Below are 25,440 nucleotides of genomic sequence, written 5' to 3'. Positions count from 1 at the left end.
ACCACTTAAACATTCTCCCTCTCCTGATAACATTTTACTTTCTTTGACATTGAATGCGTTGCTACTAGTTTACCCGTTTAATTATAGATTTTATTAAAAACATCTTGTTCATTCAACCATTTGATTAATTAACTTATAAGTTGTAAAGCCTTGTAGGATTGTGTGGATTCGCTTTTTTATTCAGAGTGAGGAATCCAGCGGTCTGACTTTTAAGCAGAGAGAGAAGGGCTTTTGCAGGAGACCATGACAGTTTATATATGTCTGCATTGGAGAACAATAAGTAAGCAAAGGGTTGATTTGATTGTGTGTGTTTGTGTGGGCTGGTGTTGGTGTGTTTGCTCTGTCTTCTCGATCCCCAGTGAGTCGTGGTGGATGGCTGCTTATACTGAGCCAGGATACTCTGGAGGTTTCTTCCTGTTAAAAGGAAGTTTTCCTCTCCACTGTCGCTGCCGCAGAGTTAGCTCCGTGGAAAGGTTTCAGTAGAGTCTCGGCCTGGCTTGGAAACTGTTCCGTCATTTTCAGTCTCTCAACTTAGACCATTAGTTGTAGCGTTTGTGTATTCTGTTTTGGATATTTTTTGTGCAATTGTTGGACAAAATGACTTGCTGTGGTATTAATTGCACTACTAGAGCGTCCAAGGAGTCTCCACTTCATTTTTTTTTTCGGTAAGTAAAATTATATTTATGTATTTTAGGTCACTGCCGAGCTGAACTTAGATTTTACCATGTACTGTTTAACCATGAAATTGAAATGTAATAGGGTAAAACCCAGTGCATTTAACGTAATGCTGCACTTTAGAAAATGGGTTGAAATATAACATGTTGGTGGAGCTGAGTTTCGACTATCGGCTTGTGGAGCTCTCGGGAGACCGATGTTTTCCACCCGGTTTTACCCAGCGGTCAGCCCGGCGTATCTCTGACTCAGAAGCTCTGGTGTTGTGCACAGTTAACTCCGGTTGTAGCTAGTTCATATTTTTAAAATGATGACATGAAAAAGTAAAAATAAAAAGTTATGGAGAAATTTGGGTATTTTAAAGACAAAAGGGGAAAAATGTAAACGAAAAAACCAACAACGAATTTTACAAAACAAATTTTAGGCTAAATTTAGACATCAACTGAGAACCTAATTTTCCTCATATAGAGGGTTTAGTTAGTTGTCTGAAAACATAACATGTAAAAAAAAAATAAATAAATAAATAAAAAAAAAACACTAATACCGAAAATCGTGATATTTTGGTCACAATAACCGCGAGGTTAAATTTTCAAACCGTGACAACCTTACGGATGATTCTATGTATGTTTCAGTAATTGGCCTTTGCACTACTGTATTGACTTTAGGGCCGCAACTAACGATTTTCATAATCGATTATTCTGTTGATTATTTTTACGATTAATCAGTTTTTGTTAATCTACAAAATAAAATAATAATAATTAAAAAAAAACGCAGCAGGAGAAATCCAGAAAGAAGTCTTCATTATTTGTTGCAAGTACCGTATTGACCCGAATATGAGGTTTTTTTTTTCATTGAAAATAAATTTAAAATGTGGGGTTGTTTTCAAATCTAGGTCTAACCATTACACGCCCGTAACAGCAGGGGGCACCAGGCTGTGCGTTCTCAACAGGAGAAAAAAAATGGAGATGGGAGGTCCGGAGCAGAGTGGACCGAAAGTGGGGCAAATTAACAAGCTATTATGCGAATTTTAAGATGATGAACAATTCAGCAGAAACGTCAAACATTGCATGCATGGATGTATTGCATAGCAATGAGGATGATGTTCTGGGAGGAGTCTGCTGGTGTAGCGATCTGATGGTACACCCCGCAGCAGCATGAGTGAGGACAGTGAGGCAGAGGGCGTCTGAATAAAAGCCTCATTCGACTTTTGAGTTCACATGTCAGCAAAATTCTGATAGTTTGCATTAAAATAGTATTTTTGCTCAGTATTTGTTCTCAAATTTTCAATAAGAATTGTTAATTTAAAAAGTGATTTTTTTGGTCTTTTCCTCTTGGAAAGGGGGGATGTTCGATATTTGGTGTATGTTTAAAGGCTGTGAAACACCTCGCAACACACTTAAACATGTTCCTTAGACAAAATAAACATTTCTCATATTTCTTGCTTGTTTAAAGACTCAAAGTTAAAACCTTTGTAGATTTTAAAGCATACAAGTATAACTATACCACGTTTAATTCATCCGCACTCTGCTCGCCTACATCCTTTTCCACACAGTTGTCCTTATTTGAGCGAGGAACATAGTTATGGGTTTGTGTTGTTTTTCTATGGAGAACATTCTTATAAACAGACGTGCTAAATTTGGCAAGCGCGGGATACACGACACGGTGGAGATTCATAATTGTATCTAGTCAGTCAGCGGTAGGACACAATGAACGTTAGTACGCTACAAAGATGCAGCGTAAAATTGTACAACAAACTCAGCAAAGTCACAATAAGTGATCCGCATTATAGTGAGGGACTGCTGTAATTAGTGTTTATTTTCTAACTAGGTATAAGTTACCTACTGGGCTGGCTCTTCCGCTGCATCAACTTTCAAAAGTTTTCATCTCAGATTTTCATTTAGAGAAGTCGTGCTTCTGTGCCATGCTAGATCCTTTGTGTATATTTAGCAGATCACCCGTCTTTTCACAGCATCTAGAGTGAAGCACTCTCAACCTTTAGATGTTTCTGTTCAGGATTTCTTCTTCAGGTTTATCATTTCTGTTTCTTGGTCTGCTATTTTCCTCAGTGTGAGCATGGCATCAGCCTTGTGCGTGGTACGTCACGAAGAACAAAGGGTACTATTGGCCGATTTCTTCTTCTGCTGCTTCACTGGTAGATTAGTGGCTCATTACTGCCACACACTAGCCGTAAATTTAACAGACTGTAAACCAGGGGTGTCGAACTCATTTTAGCTCAGGGGCCACATTGAGGGAAATCTAGTCCCAAGTGGGCCGGACCGGTACATAAAAAAAAACTTCAGATTGTTTTCTTTGTTTTAATACAATCAATATAAAACAAGGCTGGAGCCTGAGGACAGTGTAGTACAAGTACAACACCTGAAGTGTACTTGAAAATTTGAAAAAATAGAAAATTAAAAAAACAAATAAAAAAAAACATTCCTTAGTGATTCAGAGCTTACAGATCACATGGCAAGATCAGTTTTATGCAGCACTTAAAGTATATTTGACTCATTTTACTTTACATATTTTAGCTTTCACCAGCACATCAACATCAGAAGTCACATCCTGAGTGGCGGCCATCTTCAGGATGTGATTCAAGTTCTTGTGTGGGCCTTGAGCGCAGCTTTGTTTTATTTATACTCATTACAGAGAAAACTTGCTCACAAAGATAAGTTCATTTTCACTCTACATTGTAAAGTATGAAAATAAAGTTTACACAACCATCTCGCGGGCCGGATTTAACCCGCATGCGGGCCAGATCCGGCCCGCGGGCCGCATGTTTGACACCCCTGCTGTAAACGATGTAACAGTAGTTTTAAAAAATAGACTGCTTATGGTAAAACGTGATTATAAAACAACTAATCAATGACTAAATAAGTTGTCTACCATTTTAATAATCGATTAAACTGATTAGTTGTTTGAGTTCTAATTGATTTGAAGAAAACAATTAAATAATTGATGCATCAACATAAATTATTCTTAATCGTAGAAGAAGCATGCCATAATCGATTATAGTGGAATTAGGGCTGGGCAATAAAACAAAAATGTATCGTTCTAGAGGTGAAATCCTCAATTAATCATGATATTGATTTTAGGCCATATTGCTCAGCCTTAAGTGGAATACATTTAGCTTTTTTAACCACGCCATCGGCGTGCCATCAACATTTTTCAGAGAGAGACGTGTCCTCCATATTTAGAGCAGGAAATACCGGCCCGCCATTATGTAGTGCTGAGCGCTGCAGGTCTAACCAGAGACAGAACCCGAACCGAGTCAACCTGACGGGTTGATTTAAAGAAAGCCTGTTATGAATGATCATGAGGGCCTCACCAGCAGCTGCAGCAGACTCTCCTTGTCCTGCAGACACACCGATTCATGCTGCTGGAGCTTCTCCCGACAGCGAGCCACGCCCTCAGCCACCACCGACCTGACTCCGCCTACAAGCGACTCCATGGTGGTGACGGTGCTTTTCAGCGCCACCTCATTCATCATGAGCAGACCGTCTGTAGGTGGGAGGAACAAAGTGGGTAGGGGTTACTCAGGGTCCCCGATGACAGTTCTGGGTCAAAGGTTAAATATTAAAATAAACCTGAGGAATAATTAAACTGAAACATGATTCGTTTCATCAACTAAAAACGAGCTCAGAAACATCAAAACAGGACTGAACTGAAAAGTAATGTTGCTTAAATATGAATTTGTTCCCAAACTGGGAACACTGGTTTTGTCCAACTATAAGCCAACAGGTGCTTTATTCTAATCAGACTCAGAGCTAACCAAACAAAACTTTTGATCCGAGTGGAGAAGCTGAATGGACCACATGAACAGACGTTTATGCCTGAACACCAGTCGTACGTGCAGACCCATGAGCACCCTTGGTGCTTTGATCGTACCAACAGCCTGTGAGCAGCTGCTGAGCAGCTCGTTGTGTTTGGCTCCGTGACGGTGGACGCAGCGTTGCATGCTGCTCAAGGCTCCATCCATCCGCTCAGCAAAGCTTTGCTGCATCTGTTTGTTGTGATTCTCCACCTGCAAGTCAACACAAGTTTATTAGTCCGGCTGAAACATCAAGCACTGAGTCTAACAACCAATATGAGGAACTTCTCTCGTATTTTAATACACGTGCAGTGGTCATCTAGTGGAAATAGATGCCTTCTAAGTCAAACTCTATGGAAAAAAGCTCAGATGCTCGTTTCAGCATGGACGATTCAGCCTGAGGAGAAAGTAGCGTCAGACGGCAGGATTTAGAGTTTTATTTCCTAATATTTGGACATCTCATCTCCGACTGGGTAACAGCAACACGACCCTACCACTGACTCCGTTAGCTTTGCAACATGCACGTTTCATTCCCACAAATACAAGCCTGGAGTTCTGCTGTGTGGTGGAGTTGCTAATGCTAACGGTTAGCATAAAGTAGTTGGGACGTTCTCTGCCATTTCCTGGTCGCTAAACCAACAGCAGCCTTCCCCGTCGTAATCAAGATGGGTGAGTCCATGAATGTTAAGTGACAGTGTGACGTAGATCTGTCAGGATTTTCTAATCCTAGTTTCATCGTCTACTTTCTGTCAGAAGCTAATGCAGGAGACAGATGTAGGAGACTATTTTCATGTTCAGCCTGCATGAAAAACTCAAGAGTACAATCAGAATTGATTAAAGCAGTTTTTTTTTCAGTAAAAGGACCTCTTCAAAAAGTTGAAAGTCATGTGTGTGTGTGTGTGTGTGTGTGGTGGTTGGGGGTGGGGGGGGGTTAGATCTGATCAAGAAGCTCGTTCTCAAAAGAAATGTTTGAGCTGTTTGGTAATATTTTGGGTTCAGAAGGGACAAAGCTTTTGAAAAAGTAATTTTACTTTCCTTTTTTCAGATGTACTAATACATCTTAAAGACAAATCCTTATTTTTACCGTTTTAAGTAGAGAATAAAACAACAAACAGGTTGTGGGGGAAATTAATAACACTAGCAGTGGAGCAATTATTCTGCCAAAGCCACATCTAGTGGCCCACTTTGGGCATTTACCGTCCAGGTGAACGCCCTGCCCTCGGGTTTAATACTGCTCTATGGTGGACGGTTCTAGTCTGGAGGTAATTTAGAATCTGTGGTTCTTTCCAGAGAAATGTTTTTAATGTTCTCCCTCATCCTGAAAATACCACAAGCGAGGAGGGACATCAGACAGAACCAGTTGCTTTTCCCCATGAAGATTTGGCTTTTTTTGATTAGACATTTTTACAACATGACCTCTGAACGTGACAATACAACCAATTATAAATTCTCTTCATCGTGTTTATTTTGACTCACTACTAACGACTGACGATTGCTTGTGTGTGAATCTGTTTGACCTTTTTCTTCCTGTCCAGCTTGTCGTGGAGACCCGACACGTCTCTGGTGCTGGCGTCGGCAGTGCTCAGCAGCTGGAAGCATGGAGGAGAGGGTGGGGTCAGACACGTTTAAAAATCACTCAGTGGAAACATTTAAAATTGAGAAACTGGAAATTTTAGGGAAAATTTTTTAATTTCAAAATCATGAAAGTGATTCTAACTCATAAGAGACGAGAAGTGAGAAAACAGGATGTTAGGTGTTTGGCTTAGAGACACACCTGTCCAGCTGTGTTGTACAGAGACTCGTGGACAGAAGTGACCTCTGAGCAGATGAACTCCTCCTCAACCAGCTTCTCCTTGGTCTGCTGCAGGTCTTTGCTCGTCTCCTCCAGCCTAAAGCCGATAAACTCATAAATTCCAGAAAACTCCGATCAGAGTCCTCTGCGGTCTGATTTCAGCCTGTGGAATGAAATACCTCTTATGCTTCTCATCCAGGTCAGCGGTGCACTGCTCCAGTTTGGTTTGGCTGTCCTCAAACAGCTCGGTCACCTGCAGAGGAATCGCATCATGAACGGTGCAGCGATGGGAGAAAAAACTGCTGCCAGCTCAGGTTTGTGACAAACCACGAACCTCTGCCTCAACAAAAGCAACTCCCGTTTTCATGTTTGTGATGGAGAGTGAAAAAGAGGGTGGTACCTTTCTAAGCTCCTCCTCCATGATTATGATTTTGTCCACGTATTCTGCAATCTGCTCCTCATGAGCCGTGATCTGTGTCATCATGCTCCTGAAAACAAACATGTCAGTTCAGACCCAACTCAGGATCAGGATGAGAACTGCCTTTGAGCCAGACTTAATGGCAGAACTTTCTTATTCTGTTTTTATTCATTGTTAGGGGCGGGCTACATGATGATATCACATCATGACAGGATAGAACACGTAGATCAGCGATACTCAATTGGCGGCCCACGGGACACGTCCGGCCCGCAAGCCCTCTCTTTGTAGCCCCGAAACCCCATGCACACACCCCCACCCTCGATGACCGACCGGGAGGTGTATAGAGCTGAGGAAAACAATCGATGCATAAGATGCGGGCATGAACGATTCTGCATCATAGATGAGTACACCATAATCAATTATAGTGGAGTGTAGTTTTGTTATTTTAACGGCGGCACCAGCGTAGCATCCAGATCTGTCAGAGCGGTGTTCTCCACTTTTACTGGGTAGGAAACTTTGGTCCGCCTTTATGTGGTTCTACAGGGCTGAGCACTGGAGTTGTAACCTGAGACCGAACCGGAACCGAATCAGCCCGACCAGTTCGGTTGGATTTGGGCCGCGAATTATGGTAATTGAGTGGGCTTCAACTCAACTTGGGTGACTGTGTGAAGGGTTGCCCATCCATAAATTTATAATCACTGGGTTTATTTAGCACCCGGTTTTTTATTATTATAAATTTCAAATGCATAATGAAACACTACAGCCCTACAGACCAGTCTGGTTTTAAAAGGTCAATTTAAATATCAGGTTCTTAACTACAGTAAAAACTGGGACTTACTCGTAGTTTTCTGAAGACAAATAAACTCCGTTCTTTTCTCTGACAGCAATCAGGTCACGTTTCAGCCGCTCGATCTCCTCCGTATATTCCTGAACACAACCGGTGTTGGGTTTAATGATTTCACAGATCAGCTGATGGGACTCCACCAATCAGGAACACTAAGAACCTCTTAATAAAGTGAGCTGAACTTTTAAAGTTAAGCAAAAAAAACAAAAACAAAAATGGAGTCACATTAATAAAAAGTCAGGCACCAACGATTCCCACTGGTGAGTAAAGAAAACACAAAACACCCCCAGAGGGGTCCGGGGGAGATGCGGTACCTTAATCAGAGTCCTCTTTGTGAGTTTCTGGTTGACCTCAGGTTTGTTCATTATGTTCTTGGCTCTGCAGGCGTACTCCAGAGTGCTCATGGTCTCCTGCACATGCAAACATGGATTACAATCATTGCCAAAAAATCAGGATTTAAACATTTTGAACAAAAAAAAAAAAAAAAAAAGCTAATGCTGCAGAAGATTCTTGGAAAATGAAGCAACAGGATGCAGAATCCATCTAAAGGATGCAACAGGAAGTCCAGAGACGCACCTCCATGTTGCTGGAGGATGGAGATACTGTGGCGATGATGGAGGTTTTAGTTCGTCCTCCCAGGGAGTCCTGAAGGATTCTAGTGAGTTTAGACTCTCTGTGGGGCAACAGCAAACATGCCTTAGACATCTGCAGATTATGTGGGTGAAATTTTAAGTTGAAAATCGAACAACCGTTCAGACAACTTTATCATCGGTTTGTTAGGCAGAAACACCAGAGAAAACCATCATGTTGACTTTCAAGACATGTTGGAAAAGTCCAGAGGAGACTGGAGGACAGGTGTCCTGACCTGTAGGGGATGTGAGGCCTCTTCTCCACCAGCGCAGTGATCACTCGGCCCAGCGTCAGCAGAGACTGGTTGATGTTTCCTGCCTCACGAGCTCGTTTGTCCACTGCACCAGAGCGCCCAATGTTCTCGCTGCCAGCCAGATCCACCTGGAGAGGACGCATAAGCGTGGGTTCAAACTTGACATGCTGAGGTTTTCCAAGAATTTCCCCTGGTTCAGTTTAAACTAGCTCCTTCTAAACCAGGGCGGCCAGAATGGATTACTCAGAATTGATCCCTGACAAAACTGTAGCTCAACGCCAGCAGGCAGCTGCTCCACTAGAACCAGTCAGGGTGTTTGCTAGCTGAGGTGTTGTCTTGGCAACAGAGCCATCCATTGAAGAGCAACACTGTAAGGTAGTGACATGCGACTGCTGATAGTGATGAAGTCACCACCGTAACTCGGGGTTCCTACAGGTTTCATCAAGTTAAATTCAAGACTTTTTAAGAGCCCGTGGGAACCCTGTAACCAGTACAGCAGCAGTGTACAGAGAAAACCAAACAATCAATGACTTGGGGGTAGGGTTGGGCATCGATTGGAACTGGTTAGTTTTTCCCGGAATCGTTCAAAGATTTTTTTTCGATTCCTAGAATGCCAACGGAAGAGGAATCCGCAACGATCTCCGTGAAAAATAAACATGATCTGCAAATTGTGATCAACGCTTTCTATAGCTGATCACACCAGCTGTGTGCAGCACCGACTCCCCCCTCCCGGTGCGCTGCGGTCAAATATAAACAAACGCGTCTGCCGAACCTTTACTCTGTAATGTAAACTTCAACTCCTGCAGCGTAGAGGAAACTTGTTAAAATACGTCATACATGGATTTAATAGAAGCTTTAAAGAACAAACTCTGGACAGTGTGAGGTGAGTTTATCTCACTGCAGAAATAAAAACACACGGAGCGTCAGCAGTCAGACACAGCCGCTTGAGCGTCAGAAGGCTGAACAATAACCTGTAGAATAATTAAAGTCATCATGCTAGAGAAGCTTTCTCTGTGGTGGACCACACCAGCATCTGCCACATTAAATAATCATAATAATAAGTCACACAAAGTTGTGAACATTTTAATTTCCTTTCTGAACTATTTCTGTTGAGAGTTTTAATGTTTAAAATCTGTTACCCCCAAATTCCACTACCTCCGCTCCGCTCCGACACGAACGCTGGAGCAAAATCGGTCCCGTTGGAATCAATCAGAGCAATTCCACTACTGCGGCCGTGCTCCGGCAGTGTGGCGCCGTGCGCCGCCCTCTGTTCCGGCAAAAATAGAATCGATCCTATTTTCGCCAGACGCCGGAGCACCTCTGCAGTAAATGGACAGAAATCACAACGGCCCAACAGGAAAAGGAGCAAGCACAATTTCCATTTTTCACAATAAATCGATAAACAAAAGGCGTTTTTTGTTTCATATGCACAGGTTTAACAACTTTTAACAACTATCAATGGCGGCTGAAGTTTAAATGCACAAAAGTAAGCCATAAATACAGTTTCCACTATCAAAGTAGTCACACTTTGTTGATCCAAACACTGCTGATCTCTCAACACAAATGATGGCAGATTAAACAGTTCATGCCGATGCTTCTCCCACACAACGGGTGTTTGGATCTAACTTCCGCGTTCATTGCTCGGACTGTATCGCAAGATCTCGAAAATCCCGCGCATGCTTGTTTGCCCACCTCAGGTCTCCGCACCGGAGCGGAGCCGTTGTAGAGCGGGTACCAGTAAAAATTGAGTTCGGAAGCGAGCGGCAGCGTAAGGCGGGGGCGGACTGGAGCGTTGTGTGGGAGAAGCATTGGCATGAACTGTTTAATCTGCCCATCATTTATGTTGAGAGATCAGCAGTGTTTGGATCAACAAAGTGTGACTACTTTGATAGTGGAAACTGTATTTATGGCTTACTTTTGTGCATTTAAACTTCAGCCGCCATTGATAGTTGTTAAAAGTTGTTAAACCTGTGCATATGAAACAAAAAACGCCTTTTGTTTATCGATTTATTGTGAAAAACGGAAATTGTGCTTGCTCCTTTTCCCGTTGGGCCGTTGTGATTTCTGTCCATTGACTGCGGAGGTGCTCCGGCGTAAATAGGATCGATTCTATTTTTGCCGGTGTCGGTACAAGATCTGCTCGGGTGCAAGATCGGCTCGGGGTCCTTCGACTGGCGATGACGTCAAAGTACGGCAAACCGACTCGGACAAAATACACTACACATCTATACTGTTGGAAAGAATTTAGCAGTTTCGTTATTAAAATAATGTTTCTTAAAGACGTAAGTTTGTGTTTATAATGGTATTTGTAAAATAAAACACTATATCTTATTCATAATGTTGAACTCCTCTTTGAGCACATCCCTTGAAGGTATTAGCAACACCTGTGAAATTGTATTTGCAGGAAAGAAGTGTGTCCCGTTTATTTAAGTATTTTGTGTTTAGAGTTTTTGACGTCTTGTCCATGAGTAGTTCAGTTACGCTCATAGCTGCTAGCCAAAACTCTGGAGTTAAAAGTTTTCTGGCTTTACTAAAATACCTGTCTGTACTTATTTGATTGATGGTATTTTTACTTTCTATTAGACTCCAAATGTAATCATTTGGCACGTTTCTAATTCATAATTTGCAATAATGTAATCGGCGATATTAGCATTAGCATTCCTATGGGTTTTTCCATGTATATTAGCATTGCGCTAACCACTCACTGCCAAATTGCAGCCTTTGAGATTAGAAAATCTCCTTTTGTCACATCGCAATTTAATTGCACATGCAGTTAATCGTTCAGCCCTAATATACATGCAGCTCTATGCTAAAAGTGTATTTTCAAAGAGGTAACGATGGATTTCTTTGTAAAAGTTGTCCATCTTTCCAATAGAAAGATTTGCCTGGACCAACGTAACGTGATAACAACGTAACGCGATTACGTAATTCCGTAAGGTTCATGTTCAGCCAATCAACTACGTCATCGGCAGTCGACGGACCCCAAGCCAATTTTGCACCCGAGCAGATCTTGTACCGACACCGGACGCCGGAACAGAGGGCGGCGCACGGCGCCGCACTGCCGGAGCACAGCCGCAGTAGTGGAATTGCTCTGATTGACTAGAACGAGACCGATTTTGCTCCGGCGTTCGTGTCGGAGCGGAGGTAGTGGAATTTGGGGGTTCTTCCACTACCTCCGCTCCACTCCGACACGAACGCCGGAGCAAAATCGGTCCCGTTCTAGTCAATCAGAGCAATTCCACTACTGCGGCCGTGCGGCGCCCTCTGTTCCAGCGTCCGGCAAAAATAGAATCGATCCTATTTTCGCCGGACGCCGGAGCACCTCCGCAGTAAATGGACAGAAATCACAACGGCCCAACGGGAAAAGGAGCAAGCACAATTTCCGTTTTTCACAATAAATCGATAAACAAAAGGCGTTTTTTGTTTCATATGCACAGGTTTAACAACTTTTAACAACTATCAATGGCGGCTGAAGTTTAAATGCACAAAAGTAAGCCATAAATACAGTTTCCACTATCAAAGTAGTCACACTTTGTTGATCCAAACACTGCTGATCTCTCAACACAAATGATGGCAGATTAAACAGCTCATGCCGATGCTTCTCCCACACAACAGGTGTTTGGATCTAACTTCCGCGTTCATTGCTCGGACTGTATCGCAAGATCTCGAAAATCCCGCGCATGCTTGTTTGCCCACCTCAGGTCTCCGCACCGGAGCGGAGCCGTTGTAGAGCGGGTACCAGTAAAAATTGAGTTCGGAAGCGAGCGGCAGCGTAAGGCGGGGGCGGACTGGAGCGTTGTGTGGGAGAAGCATTGGCATGAACTGTTTAATCTGCCATCATTTATGTTGAGAGATCAGCAGTGTTTGGATCAACAAAGTGTGACTACTTTGATAGTGGAAACTGTATTTATGGCTTACTTTTGTGCATTTAAACTTCAGCCGCCATTGATAGTTGTTAAAAGTTGTTAAACCTGTGCATATGAAACAAAAAACGCCTTTTGTTTATCGATTTATTGTGAAAAACGGAAATTGTGCTTGCTCCTTTTCCCGTTGGGCCGTTGTGATTTCTGTCCATTGACTGCGGAGGTGCTCCGGCGTAAATAGGATCGATTCTATTTTTGCCGGTGTCGGTACAAGATCTGCTCGGGTGCAAGATCGGCTCGGGGTCCTTCGACTGCCGATGACGTCAAAGTACGGCAAACCGACTCGGACAAAATACACTACACATCTATACTGTTGGAAAGAATTTAGCAGTTTCATTATTAAAATAATGTTTCTTAAAGACGTAAGTTTGTGTTTATAATGGTATTTGTAAAATAAAACACTATATCTTATTCATAATGTTGAACTCCTCTTTGAGCACATCCCTTGAAGGTATTAGCAACACCTGTGAAATTGTATTTGCAGGAAAGAAGTGTGTCCCGTTTATTTAAGTATTTTGTGTTTAGAGTTTTTGACGTCTTGTCCATGAGTAGTTCAGTTACGCTCATAGCTGCTAGCCAAAACTCTGGAGTTAAAAGTTTTCTGGCTTTACTAAAATACCTGTCTGTACTTATTTGATTGATGGTATTTTTACTTTCTATTAGACTCCAAATGTAATCATTTGGCACGTTTCTAATTCATAATTTGCAATAATGTAATCGGCGATATTAGCATTAGCATTCCTATGGGTTTTTCCATGTATATTAGCATTGCGCTAACCACTCACTGCCAAATTGCAGCCTTTGAGATTAGAAAATCTCCTTGTCACATCGCAATTTAATTGCACATGCAGTTAATCGTTCAGCCCTAATATACATGCAGCTCTATGCTAAAAGTGTATTTTCAAAGAGGTAACGATGGATTTCTTTGTAAAAGTTGTCCATCTTTCCAATAGAAAGATTTGCCTGGACCAACGTAACGTGATAACAACGTAACGCGATTACGTAATTCCGTAAGGTTCATGTTCAGCCAATCAACTACGTCATCGGCAGTCGACGGACCCCAAGCCAATTTTGCACCCGAGCAGATCTTGTACCGACACCGGACGCCGGAACAGAGGGCGGCGCACGGCGCCGCACTGCCGGAGCACAGCCGCAGTAGTGGAATTGCTCTGATTGACTAGAACGAGACCGATTTTGCTCCGGCGTTCGTGTCGGAGCGGAGGTAGTGGAATTTGGGGGTTCTTCCACTACCTCCGCTCCACTCCGACACGAACGCCGGAGCAAAATCGGTCCCGTTCTAGTCAATCAGAGCAATTCCACTACTGCGGCCGTGCGGCGCCCTCTGTTCCAGCGTCCGGCAAAAATAGAATCGATCCTATTTTCGCCGGACGCCGGAGCACCTCCGCAGTAAATGGACAGAAATCACAACGGCCCAACGGGAAAAGGAGCAAGCACAATTTCCGTTTTTCACAATAAATCGATAAACAAAAGGCGTTTTTTGTTTCATATGCACAGGTTTAACAACTTTTAACAACTATCAATGGCGGCTGAAGTTTAAATGCACAAAAGTAAGCCATAAATACAGTTTCCACTATCAAAGTAGTCACACTTTGTTGATCCAAACACTGCTGATCTCTCAACACAAATGATGGGCAGATTAAACAGCTCATGCCGATGCTTCTCCCACACAACGGGTGTTTGGATCTAACTTCTGCGTTTATTGCTCGGACTGTATCGCAAGATCTCGAAAATCCCGCGCATGCTTGTTTGCCCACCTCAGGTCTCCGCACCGGAGCGGAGCCGTTGTAGAGCGTGTACCAAGAAAAATTGAGTTCGGAAGCTAGCGGCTGCGGAAGGCGGGGGTGGACCGGAGGTAGTGGAATTTGGGGGTTAGATTGTTACTGACAGCAGCTGCATTCAAGTTTCACTTTCTGTTCTGACTGAATGCTGCTGCAGCATGGAGGTGTAGGTTGTTTTTAAATAAACTTTATTAGAATAATACAAGACAATAGGTACAGAAAACACTTGTGCAACCTGCACAAGGAACATTACAAACAGGCAGAGGGTCTTAAAGCATATTGTGACGTGTAAAAAGAGGACAAGAATAAAGTTAAACTCATAACATGCTCAGATCCTTCAGAAGTTGAAATGTTCTTATAGCCTTTGTGTTCTTCACATGTTGAATTGTTTTGAAATACAGTTTCCAGTGATCCAGTCCACAAGAAATATTTTAAAGCAAGGATGTCAATTAGACCATTTGCATTTGTGGATATGGAATTTTCCAAGGATGTTGAATAACATACATTATATTTCTGGACAAACAATGAAAATCACAACATAACATTACATCAAAAATTCTTATACTGATGTTGACTTTCAATTTTGTGACAATAAATGCTTCCAGTTCAGACCAAAATCTTTTGGTGTAGAAACAGTGATAAAATAAATGAAATATTGTTTCTCTACTTGATTGGCAGAATGTGCACGACTCTTCCATATTTATTTTGAATCTTTTAAGTATATCTTTAACAGGGTAAATTTGGTGCAAGATTTTAAATGAAACTTCTTTAATTTTATTATTAATACAATATTTATGTATTGTAGTATTAGCCTTCTTCCAATTTAGGTAACCCATGATTGAATACCAAAAAAACTTGGCAGCAGCTGGGACCGAACAAGAAATTTGGTGTCTAACATATTTATTAGTACATCTTTCCCTTGTAATCTCTACAGCTCCAACAAAACTTCTATTAGTTTCAGCATTATGTTCAACTGTCACGCATTTTAGGATTTGTAGTGACCCTGCAGGGATTGCATCAAATACCACTGCGTATTCCTTCGGTGTCACTGGGAAATTGAAGAACTGCAGAAATTCTGAACATGACATTAGAAAAGCATTTTTATTCAGTAAATGACCTACTAACAGGATTCCTCTGTCAAACCATGTCCGATTAAACAAGGATTTATTTTTATAGAGGATCTCTTTGTCGTTCCAGATGAATACCTATGTGGGCTAGAATTATGTTTATACATCAAGATCCAGGATAACAGGGCTTGTTTATGGAACTCAGCTAATTTCAAGGGAATTTTATTAATAGAAAAATTACATTTCAGCAAAAAGTTTATGCCACTGAGGGTATCAAATACATATGCTGGAAAAGCATTCCAGATAATGTTAGGATTTCTTAAGAATTTGATGAGCCATTTGACTTATAGTATTAAAATCTAGTACACTCAGACCACCTTGCTCTCTATGTCCTGTGACAACAGCTTTAAGATAATGAGGTTTTTTTCCTCCAAATATAGTCGTATAATGTTTTATCTAACTTTTTTAATTGTAGTTTTTTGGATGTCTAGTGACAAGGTAACATATGTGATATGCCTTCTGCGGTTGATATTAAAACTCTGCCAAATAGAGACAAATCTCTCATTAACCATGAATTAAGTTTAGATTGTGTTTTTTTAACAATTGGATCAAAGTTTAACTTGTGATGTTCCTCCTTATTTTTACAAATTACAACTTCGAGATAAGTTACTGTTTTATTAATTGGTATGCCATCCTTTAGTGGAAACGAGACTGATTTATTAATATTGATTTATTAATATTCACTTTCAGTCCTGATACTTCACTAAATTTATTAATGTAGTTTATTGCTGTTTCAATTTGATTTTTATCCCCTAAAAATGGCTGTATCATCTGCAATTTGGCAAATTTTAAACTTTTTCCCGACAGCATTTATTCCTGAAAAAGGTGCCCTTTTTATGTGTGTAGCCATTGTCTGAGAAACTAAGGGAAATAAGAATGGAGACACCAGGCATCCTAGTCTGATACCACGAGATACATTAAATCTCTCAGATGTGCCCGTTTTCAGTTTAACCGAACTAGAACATCCGTTGTATAACGTTTGAATTGCATTATGAAAGTAAGTACCGAAGCCAAAGAAGGAAATGGATTCTAGTATAAAGTTATGCTGTATAGTGTCAAAAACCTTATAAACAAAATCAATGAATAGTGTGAAGCCATCATTTGGAATGAGTTTGCTGTAATCTATCATGTCTAATACTAACCGTATATTATTGCTTATATGTCTGTTGTGCATAAATCCAGACTGCACTTCATCTATAATTTGGTTCAATCCATATTTAAGTCTTCTGGCAAATACCAAAGCTAATAATTTGACATCACTATTCAGTAAACTTATTGGTCTCCAATTTTCAATGTATAATTTATCCTTATTTGGTTTGGGAAGTAAGGTAATCACGCCCTGTTTCATAGTCGGAGGAAGTTCACCTTTCTCAATGGCTTCTTCAAACACAGCTAGCAAAAAGGGAGTTTTTCATTGAACTCTTTATAAAATTCTCCTGTTAAGCCATCATTTCCAGGCACTTTATTTTCCTTTAATAGTTTAATACATTCCACAGGGTCAGGTAAGCAAATCCCTTTTTCACAGACGTCTCTAAATTCTTCATTAATTTTCTTAGCATTTGTGGAGAGGTTTTCCAAAAAGGCCTCTATACCAGAACCCGTGGAGGCTGATGAATATAAATCCTGATAAAAGCCAGCAACATATTTTGAGATTATTTTCTGGTTGCTCGTAATATTTCCATTTACTGACAAACTGCTTATTGTATTATATTCTGCATGTCTCCTCTCCAATCCAAAAAAATACTTTGTATTTTTCTCTCCTTTTTCAATCCATTTGCATCTGGATCTGACAAAGGCACCTTTAGTTTTTCTATGTAAATTTCATCTAGTTTACGTTGTAATAGTTAGATTTTCTTTTTCTTTTTCAGTAAGATTACCATTAGATGTTATCTGTAAACTTAAAATTTCTTTAATAACTCTTGATTCATTTTCTCTTTTTTCCTTTGCTAAACTCTTCCTCTTTTTTATAGCCATTTTCCGAATTTCAAACTTTGTTAGTTCCCAATTTTGTCCATAGTTACCGGAATTACAAACTTGTTTCCAATATTTATCAATGATCATACCAATTTCTAGCTTAAATTCCAAGTGATTAAGTAATGAATTGTTAAATTTCCAGTAACTGGGAAAATACTTCTGAGACAAACGCTCATTCAGGTAAATTTTAATAAGTATAAGTTTATGGTCTGTTGAGATGGCTGGTTCTACCCACCTCTACCCTCCACCTTGTCTACAAGGTCATTGGAGACAAGCCAAAAATCTATGTGTGACTGCAAGGACATGTTTTTATTGCTCCAAGTATACATTCTCTGCACTTTGTTCCTTTCTCGCAAGACATCATTAAGTCCCAGACGATGACATATTTGTCAGTTCACAGTTTATGTTAGAAGATTTTGCGGGCCATCAGTCTAGGTTTTCATTGAATACTGTATTGAAATATCCTCCCCATACAACCTTAGCTTCTGGGAATTTCATAATAAGTTGACAAATTCCTACCTCAGCATTTTTGAAAAGGGACTGATTCTTAATATTGTCATTGGTGGCATAAATGTTGATCATTATGAATTGTTTCTGATCCGTTTCACAAACTAAAATAATTAGTCTCCCGGAATCATCTTTTCCACTATATAAAATCTTACCTTTAAAATTACCTTTCAAAACAGCCACACCTGCTGATTGATTACTTCCATTTGAAAACCATATTTCACTCCACCCATTGGTTTATCCAAAAAGATTCTTCCTCTACACATGCATGAGTTTCTAGAGTAAAATAAAAATCTGCATTGTTGCTCTGCAGTACAAAAAATAAGCTTTTCTTCTGAGTAAATCTCTTAAACCTCTGGCATTAACAGAACAAACACAAAGAGACATCAAGTAAGAAAGAAAAAAGTGGTTTACCTTTAGTGTTTTCTATAGGCAACAGGTAGCTTGCATATATAAAACAGAACTTGTAATAACGGTTCTCTTCAACTTTGGGTTAGAAGGAATTATTGTAGTTTGTAATCATTTTTCCAATTCTAATTCTCCTAGAACATGTTATTTTATCACAAGAAAAGAATGGATTTGAACAACTTAACAGTCCCAATTTTGGATATTATCAGTGCCAATTGCTTGTTGCATATCTAGGTGGGACGTATTTCTTTACCATCGATGAATGCTCTCGCACCGCTGAAATACGCAGCTTTGCCTTCTTTCCTGGCTTGCTCCACCGCGGGCCACAGACGACTTCTTGCTTCCTTGTCAGTGGTTATGAGATCCTTCTTGAAGCGCAGTCCTTGAGTTTGCAGAAAGGGGCTCTGCCTGGCGTGCTTCCAGATGAGGTCCCTCGCCGTTCTTGAGGTAAACCTGATTGGTCGCGGCTTCCCCCGCTGATCTTCCCCAGCTCTGAGCCGGCCAACACAGTGTGCGATATCCACCTCCACGTCGTATCTTCGCTCTTCTGGGACCACGGCTCTGCAGAACTCGTCACTCTCTCCTTCACCTTCTCCGAAGTTTTCAGCCTCCCCATGGAGTCGCAGGCACCATCTCCGACTGTAACGTTCCTGGTCATTCATCCTCTGTTCCAGCTCCGTAGTTTTAACTTTTAACTTCGTGTTTTCTCTTTTAAGGTTTTTGTTTTCAATTTTCAGATCCAGAACGTCAGAATGAATAGTTTAAACTTTCACACATCCTCTCAATTTCCTTTGAATTGCCCTTTATCATGTTCTCCAGGTGGTCAGCTCGGTTGTTGATTTTCTCAGAAAGAATCTGAATAATGTTGTTCTGGACTTCCATTAAACTTGGCTCAGATGCCTCAGTCGAATCATAATTCTTGGGCTTTTTTGCAGCAGGGTTCTTACTTGGTATGTTTGGAGAAGGTTCACATCTTCCTCCGCTTCTTAGTTTACTGGCATAGGAAGGAGTGTCCTCAATCTTTCCCTTTTCTTTATTGTGGTCCACTTCCATCCCTTCCAGCGTGGAATGCTGTTTTCTGGTAGACATTTTGCTAGCAAGTCTAGGTTGTTGTTCGACGATGGTGTTAGAGTTCTTTAGCGTTTAATTGCCTTTCTCCGTTCTTTAACTACTGAGATGTTATTTACTTAATTTTTAGGGAAAAAAGATTTACTCCATACCAAAAGTTTGCAAGAAAGCCTGTTGCCGTACCTCCACTCAAAACAGCATCTGCTCACAGCACCATCTTGGCCCCCTCATGGAGGTGTAGCGCTCAGTCATCCTGGACATGATCATCCTGAGAGTTTTAGCTGAAAACAGCTGGACGTTTCTGGATATGTTGGAGACATTTAGCCTCTCATCCCAGAGGCTTCTTCCAGACTTTGGTTGTGGTCAGAAACAAACACACTGATTGTGCTGCAAGTCTTTTGCTTTTTTTCTCCAAAACATGTTTGTCTAAATGAAGGTGATGTTGTTGTTCAGAGAATTAAAATTCATGATGAAGTTAAGATTATTTCAAGTAGGACCTGTGGTTAGCTGGCTCATGTAAATCAGGGTTTTTCCTGCGTTCAAATTTGCATGGTGCCCGCCTCCAGCTAATTTTGTGCCGCTCCAGCCTGATTTCACTCTGCCCCCAGCTATATGGATGTTATTTTAACTGCAGTTGCAGCGTTGCACCACTACAGGAGCGTTGTATCAGCAGCGGTGCACCGAAAAGCACTAAAACCGCTGCAGACAAAGATCAAAAATTGCTTTTCTCGCTAGTTGGCACATATCTATGGTTGGTGCTATTGACGTCCTGATTTTCCCACAGGCTCTTCCATATCAGAGCAGGGCTGTACAGTGCGACGATAAAAACTGCCTGTGCGTGTCTGCCTATTTTTAAACGTAGCACTGGTGCAACATTTATGAATTACATGCTGTAGTTTTTTTAAAACAGCAGTTTTTAGTTTTTAGGACGTTGTCGTCCTCTGCTGCCCGCTCTCCCCTCTCTGACGATGCAATGAGGGGAGAGCGGGCAGCAGAGGGCGACAACGTCCTCTGCTGCCCGTGGATAAACAGAGAAGTGACCAACCATCAGTGTCAGCCTGAGGAAGTTTGCAGCCGCAAACGAAACGTAGCGGGAAAACAGGTAAACAAAACTGCTCTGTGTTTTAAAAAAAGAACTACAGCATGTAATCAGAGGTACGACACAGCAAGAACACACCTAAGATTGGCTAATGCTAAAGCTAATGGGTAGCAGTCTCACGATCAAGTGGCGCACAGAAAAATATATGATGACCAAAAAACTAAGAAAGACTAAACTCTACAAGCGGAGGAAAAGTCCCCACCATCCTGTTTATTCTGCATCCTGCAGCACTATGGATCAGAACCGCTGCAGATACGAGTCACATTACTGCTACAAGTCTGCTCCACACACAGGAGCAAGAACTACGGCAAGCCGCTGTAGTATACAATTCACAAATACATCTGTCTTTGAACATAATTTAAACTGGATTATTGCCAACCCGTACTTAATATACATGCCACCATTACATTGTTAACAGCAGAAATTAAATGTTAAATACCATTTCCAATACAAATGCATGTTAATGAAATGCATTATATTTTACTGGATACATTTATGTGTTATTTTGACTAAGATGAGTGTTATTAATACAAATCTAAAATGTTACTGAAATGTAGGTCAAATATTAAAAAATATTTTTTACTGTAAGTATCAGACGGGCAGACGGGAAAAGGAAACTAGACACCAATCTAATGCATATTATTGAGCCTTTTATAATCAGAGTCTTATTTCAGCCTGATAATTTTGTTGTTTTATTTCATATTTTTTAGCAGCAAACCAGTTTTCACTTGAAACGTTGTCATATGGAATATTCAATTAATCAACAGAAGCTTAGATTATAACACTTAACAAAAAAATATTTTGCCTTTAAAAAGTGAGGCAGTTGAATGCAAAGACTATGCGTGTGCTGGCGCACGGTCAGGATGGTTCCACCTCTGCCTCAGTTTGAGCCAGGAAAACCCAGTAAAACATGTCATGTTTTGAAAGAATCTGAACCAGAATCGAAATGAGGAATCATTCAAAATCAAACGATGCCCAACCCTATTTGGGGGTCAGCGTGACTAATCTCTGCAGCAACATTACTAGTTACTAAACACTTGTTACTTGACTTCAGTTAGGCCTTCCCTCTGCCGTTTAAGATGAAGCACTCTTACCAGATGAAGTTTGCCGATCTTCACCAGCTCCTCTCCGTCCATTGTGATCTCCTTCATGTGAATCGTTACGGAGAACACCGAGTGGGAACGGCTGCACACGAGCAGAAGTAAAACTCACACTAAACTCTTGGAGAGGCTGCAGGACTGCTGTATCTGGGAGCAGTGGCTTTACCTGGAGTAGGAGTTCATGAGAGTGGAGGCTGTCCTCCTCTTGGCTGCTCCCCACTCCAGGATCTGGTACACCTCGTCTTTGTTATGGACCGTCACCTCCTCCAGACCCTTCACCACCACGCCGCGCTGCAACACAGAAGCAGTCAGTCAGAAAACCAAACAGTAGCAGATATTTATGCCATCTTCCTGAAGTGAAACCTTGTTTCGGGGGTCATCAAAGATCAGCAGCCGTTCATTCACATCCTCCGTGGGGCTGAGAAGGTCAAACAGCTCTTCGTTGTAGATCTCCAACAGCGAAACCTTCACAGAGAACTCTGTGCCGTTCTCGGTTAGCTTCTCAAAGATCTGATGCAACGTTCGGGGGATGATCCCAGCCAGTGGGTCCTGCACACAGAAGGCCGATGATACCAGACAGGCCAAATCATTCAGTGATTTCCCTCTAGCTCAGACTCTGAGTGGAAATGCTAGTTTCTGTAAATAATTCTTCTGAACTCACCTCCTCCCAGGTGAACTGCCCATCAGGGCTCCTCTCTCCCTCCATGGTGAACGTCTTTCCTGTTCCAGTCTGACCGTAGCTGAGAAAAGAGAGGCAGGCAAGTGTTTTTAAAAGAAAGTGTAACCTTTGATGTCAAAAGAAAAGTCTCCAGGAGGACTCACGCAAAAATGGTGCAGTTGTATCCCATAAAGACTTCGTCCAGAATGGGAAAAACAACACTCCTGTACACGTCGATCTGCTTGGCAGCTGGACCAAAGACCTGAAGACAGAATTTAACGAACCTTTCGTCTCTTGCCTAAATCTCATCTACATTAAAGTTCTAATGGACTGGGTCTAACCGGACCAGAACCTGGACTCACCATATCGAAGGTGTAGGTTTTCCGCGAGGCCTTATCGTTCACTCCCCCCGTCTTCACGATCACCTCTTTCCTGTTCTGATCACAGTCGATGACTGCATGTGAAGACTTTCGCTCCATGGTGTTGAAAGGTCTGAGAAGACAGAGCGTTAGCGTTATCTAGTGTTTATTTTGTCTAGAACAGCTAAAGATTAGTGCTATTGTTGACACGTTTGCATTCACTTCTGATCTTCGCTTCAGTAACCACCATTATCCATGGGAACCCAGTGGAGGTAGTGGAGGAGTACAAGTATCTGGGAACCACCTTTGACAACCTCCTGAAATTCTCTGCTAACACAGAGGAGATTCTCAGGAAGTGCCACCAACGGTTATATCTCATTAGGAAGCTCAACTCCTTTGGAGTCAGCTCCTCAGTCATGATGACTTTTTACTGTGCCTTCCTGGAAAGCATCATGACCTTCTCCATCACTTGCTGGTTCTACTCCCTTAAGCTGGGCGTACACTGTGCGACTTTTTCACTCGCAGCGTTCAGCTTCAGCTCAAACTGTACGACTTCCTCGCAGAGCAGATCTCACGAGCCAGGCGCTCACACTGTACGACCCAGTTCTCGGATGCGACCAGACTGCTCACACTGTACGTCTGGTAGCAACACCTCGGCCCTAAAAATATGCTAAAAATAGCAGTTTTTACTCAACACGTCAGACTTTTTTGTCTTGTCTTGCCTGTTGTCCTTCGGGAGTGCTGCAGGAGGACACACAGGGATTTATGGGGGTTGGATGAGGAAAACAAAATAAAGAAAGTAAATCTGTGTTTTGTGATCAGTTTAATTTGACATGAACACGGCAAACACGCTTTCTTGACAATATTTGTGAGTAAAAAAACGTGTAGAAACAAAAACGAACAACGTGTGTTATTAGGGAAATAGCGGGGAGCGGCTTTGATGCAGGATTGCGCATGCGCTGTGAGCGGTTCTGATACTTTTTGGGTCGCAGCTGCTCGCAGCGCCGCTTCAACAGTGCGATACCCTCACGAGGGACGAGCGAAATATTAAACACGCCAGAAGTCCGTGCGACCTCACGACTGCTGATCGGCAGCTGGTCACGTGGTGTTAATCGCCTCTCGTAACCCCCTGTACACTACACGACCGCTCGGCGCAAAACTCACCCCGATGTCGTGGATTCTCGCACGACTGGAAAATCGGCTCAAAAAAGTGAAAAAGTCGCACAGTGTACGCCCGGCTTTAGCCTCCAGAACAGGAACAGACTGCAGCACTCTGCATCAGTGTGTTCCAAAATCGTTGGTCTGCCTGTCAGAACTCTTGCTCAGGTTTTCTATCAACAAGCCCTGAGACAGGCAGCCAAAATCCTCCACAACCCCTCTCACATTCTTCACCCCGAATTTCAATGGCTCCCCTCTGGGCGACGCATACGCTGCATTTCCTGTAAGACTGAGAGGAGGAGAGCCACCTTTGTCCCCAAAGCCATTCTGCTCTTTAACTCCAGCAGATAAAATAAGACCATCCCCCGATAAACCCTCTCCTTGGGCTCTCCATATATTTAACTTTTATACAGACGACACTTTAGTCACTTTATTCACTTACTCAGTGTTTTTTGCATATTTTACTGTTTTATCCATCTTCTTGCTGCTTTATTACTTCCTTCCTTATTGCCTATTTATTCAATGTTTGTATGTCCAACATCATGCTGCTCTGCTGTTATTTTTTTTAATTGCCCCTCGGGGATAAATAAAGTTTTTCTGGTTCTGATTATGTTGTCTAGAACAGCTAAAGATTAGTGCTATTGTTGACACGTTTGCATACATTTTTACTAAATGTATGCACTAAAAACGTTTAAATGTGGTTTTTATGTACTACAGATGGTTTGTGATGAGCCTTTTGTCCTGATGTTTCAGACTGCTCGTTATGGTCAGGCTGCTGATAACAAAGAGCCTTAAGATTAGTTTACATATCATTTTCTATCCCGTCTGTTCAGGACAGAACAAATGTGAAAATCTGCCTCCGTGAAGCCCGACGAACCTCCTCAGACTGCTGAAAAGTGGGTAGCATCATCTGTGTCGACACACTTAACAGTTTAGAGAAATGGTGTGAATAAAAGCGGATTTGTTTGTGTACCTGCATCTTACAACGACCTGGATGTTTCTGCCCTTCTCCTCCCGTTTAGCTCCTCCGCCGTTAAATGAAGACATGATGACCGAGAAGGGGTTAGCTCCTCTGCAGAAACAATTCCAGTTAGCACACACTAACTATTCATGTATTAAAACTAACGAAGAAGTCTGTCAACAATGCTTAAAACAATACAAACGAAACAAGAGCGAACTCTTTTAGCTGGTTCAACTAAACACCAGAAACTAGCATCGAGTTAACCGTTAAATACGGACTAGCTTACCGTTTTATCGGAGTAAAACTTAGCAGAGAGTAACTGCGACTTCTCACTCAGTTCGCCCAGAAAGCTTCTGGCGCTCAACAAGAAACGTTTCAAAAATGTTTTTGAATTACCTTAGAACCAATCGGAGAATAGCGATAGAAGAACAACCCAAACGATTGGTCCAAAAATAACATGTGGCATTTAAGTAGTGAAGGATCATGGGACTTTTCAGACAAGACCAATCAATAAACAACCACAGATTGGGTGCTGAAGGGCGTAACAGCGATGCAGCCATATTGGTTGGGTCGGCTCACTCTCCAAAGTCCAATCCAATCCAAATCCAATCCAATTTTATTTATAAAGCGCATTCACAAGGCATTACAACCAAACAAGGCGCTGTACACTAAAAATGTTAGTTAATTAAACCAGCGTTATATAAACATGTTGAACACAGATAAAAGATAAAAAGGAAATACAAGAAAATTCCCAAAACTAACAGCTAAAAATCAATAAGACAGGGTGAATAAAAAATTAGAAAAACATTTTAAAAAAGAAGAACCTCAATAGTACGGACGTTGACAAGAGTGAAGACCATTTTTAAACAGTACAGATGT

The 25,440-nt window shown here is 41.6% G+C and overlaps 1 protein-coding gene across 5 annotated transcripts in view; it reads right to left on the bottom strand.

The window, feature by feature from the left end:
• kif11 (kinesin family member 11) overlaps positions 1-25,052 on the bottom strand; it is a 34,335-nt gene extending 9,283 nt beyond the window's left edge. For 2 of the 5 annotated variants that reach the window (XM_015976685.3, XM_015976686.3), the window contains exons 1-18: positions 24,958-25,052; positions 24,574-24,672; positions 22,446-22,575; positions 22,248-22,345; positions 22,087-22,165; positions 21,789-21,974; positions 21,592-21,716; positions 21,420-21,510; positions 8,403-8,548; positions 8,114-8,210; positions 7,852-7,947; positions 7,532-7,620; positions 6,676-6,763; positions 6,455-6,528; positions 6,258-6,372; positions 6,001-6,072; positions 4,561-4,696; positions 4,001-4,173 (exon numbers count right to left, since the gene is read on the bottom strand). In XM_015976685.3, the coding sequence (XP_015832171.3) occupies positions 4,001-4,173; positions 4,561-4,696; positions 6,001-6,072; positions 6,258-6,372; positions 6,455-6,528; positions 6,676-6,763; positions 7,532-7,620; positions 7,852-7,947; positions 8,114-8,210; positions 8,403-8,548; positions 21,420-21,510; positions 21,592-21,716; positions 21,789-21,974; positions 22,087-22,165; positions 22,248-22,345; positions 22,446-22,575; positions 24,574-24,672; positions 24,958-25,046 (1,983 nt within the window). In that variant the 5' untranslated portion in view covers positions 25,047-25,052. The other 3 variants (XM_015976687.3, XM_070542637.1, XM_070542636.1) reach the window with 3 other exon arrangements.
• Positions 25,053-25,440: the final 388 nt, after the last annotated feature.

Source organism: Nothobranchius furzeri, chromosome 12 (assembly GCF_043380555.1).
Source record: "Nothobranchius furzeri strain GRZ-AD chromosome 12, NfurGRZ-RIMD1, whole genome shotgun sequence".
NCBI classification, from domain to species: domain Eukaryota; kingdom Metazoa; phylum Chordata; class Actinopteri; order Cyprinodontiformes; family Nothobranchiidae; genus Nothobranchius; species Nothobranchius furzeri.
This window is presented reverse-complemented; position numbering and strand designations above follow the sequence as displayed.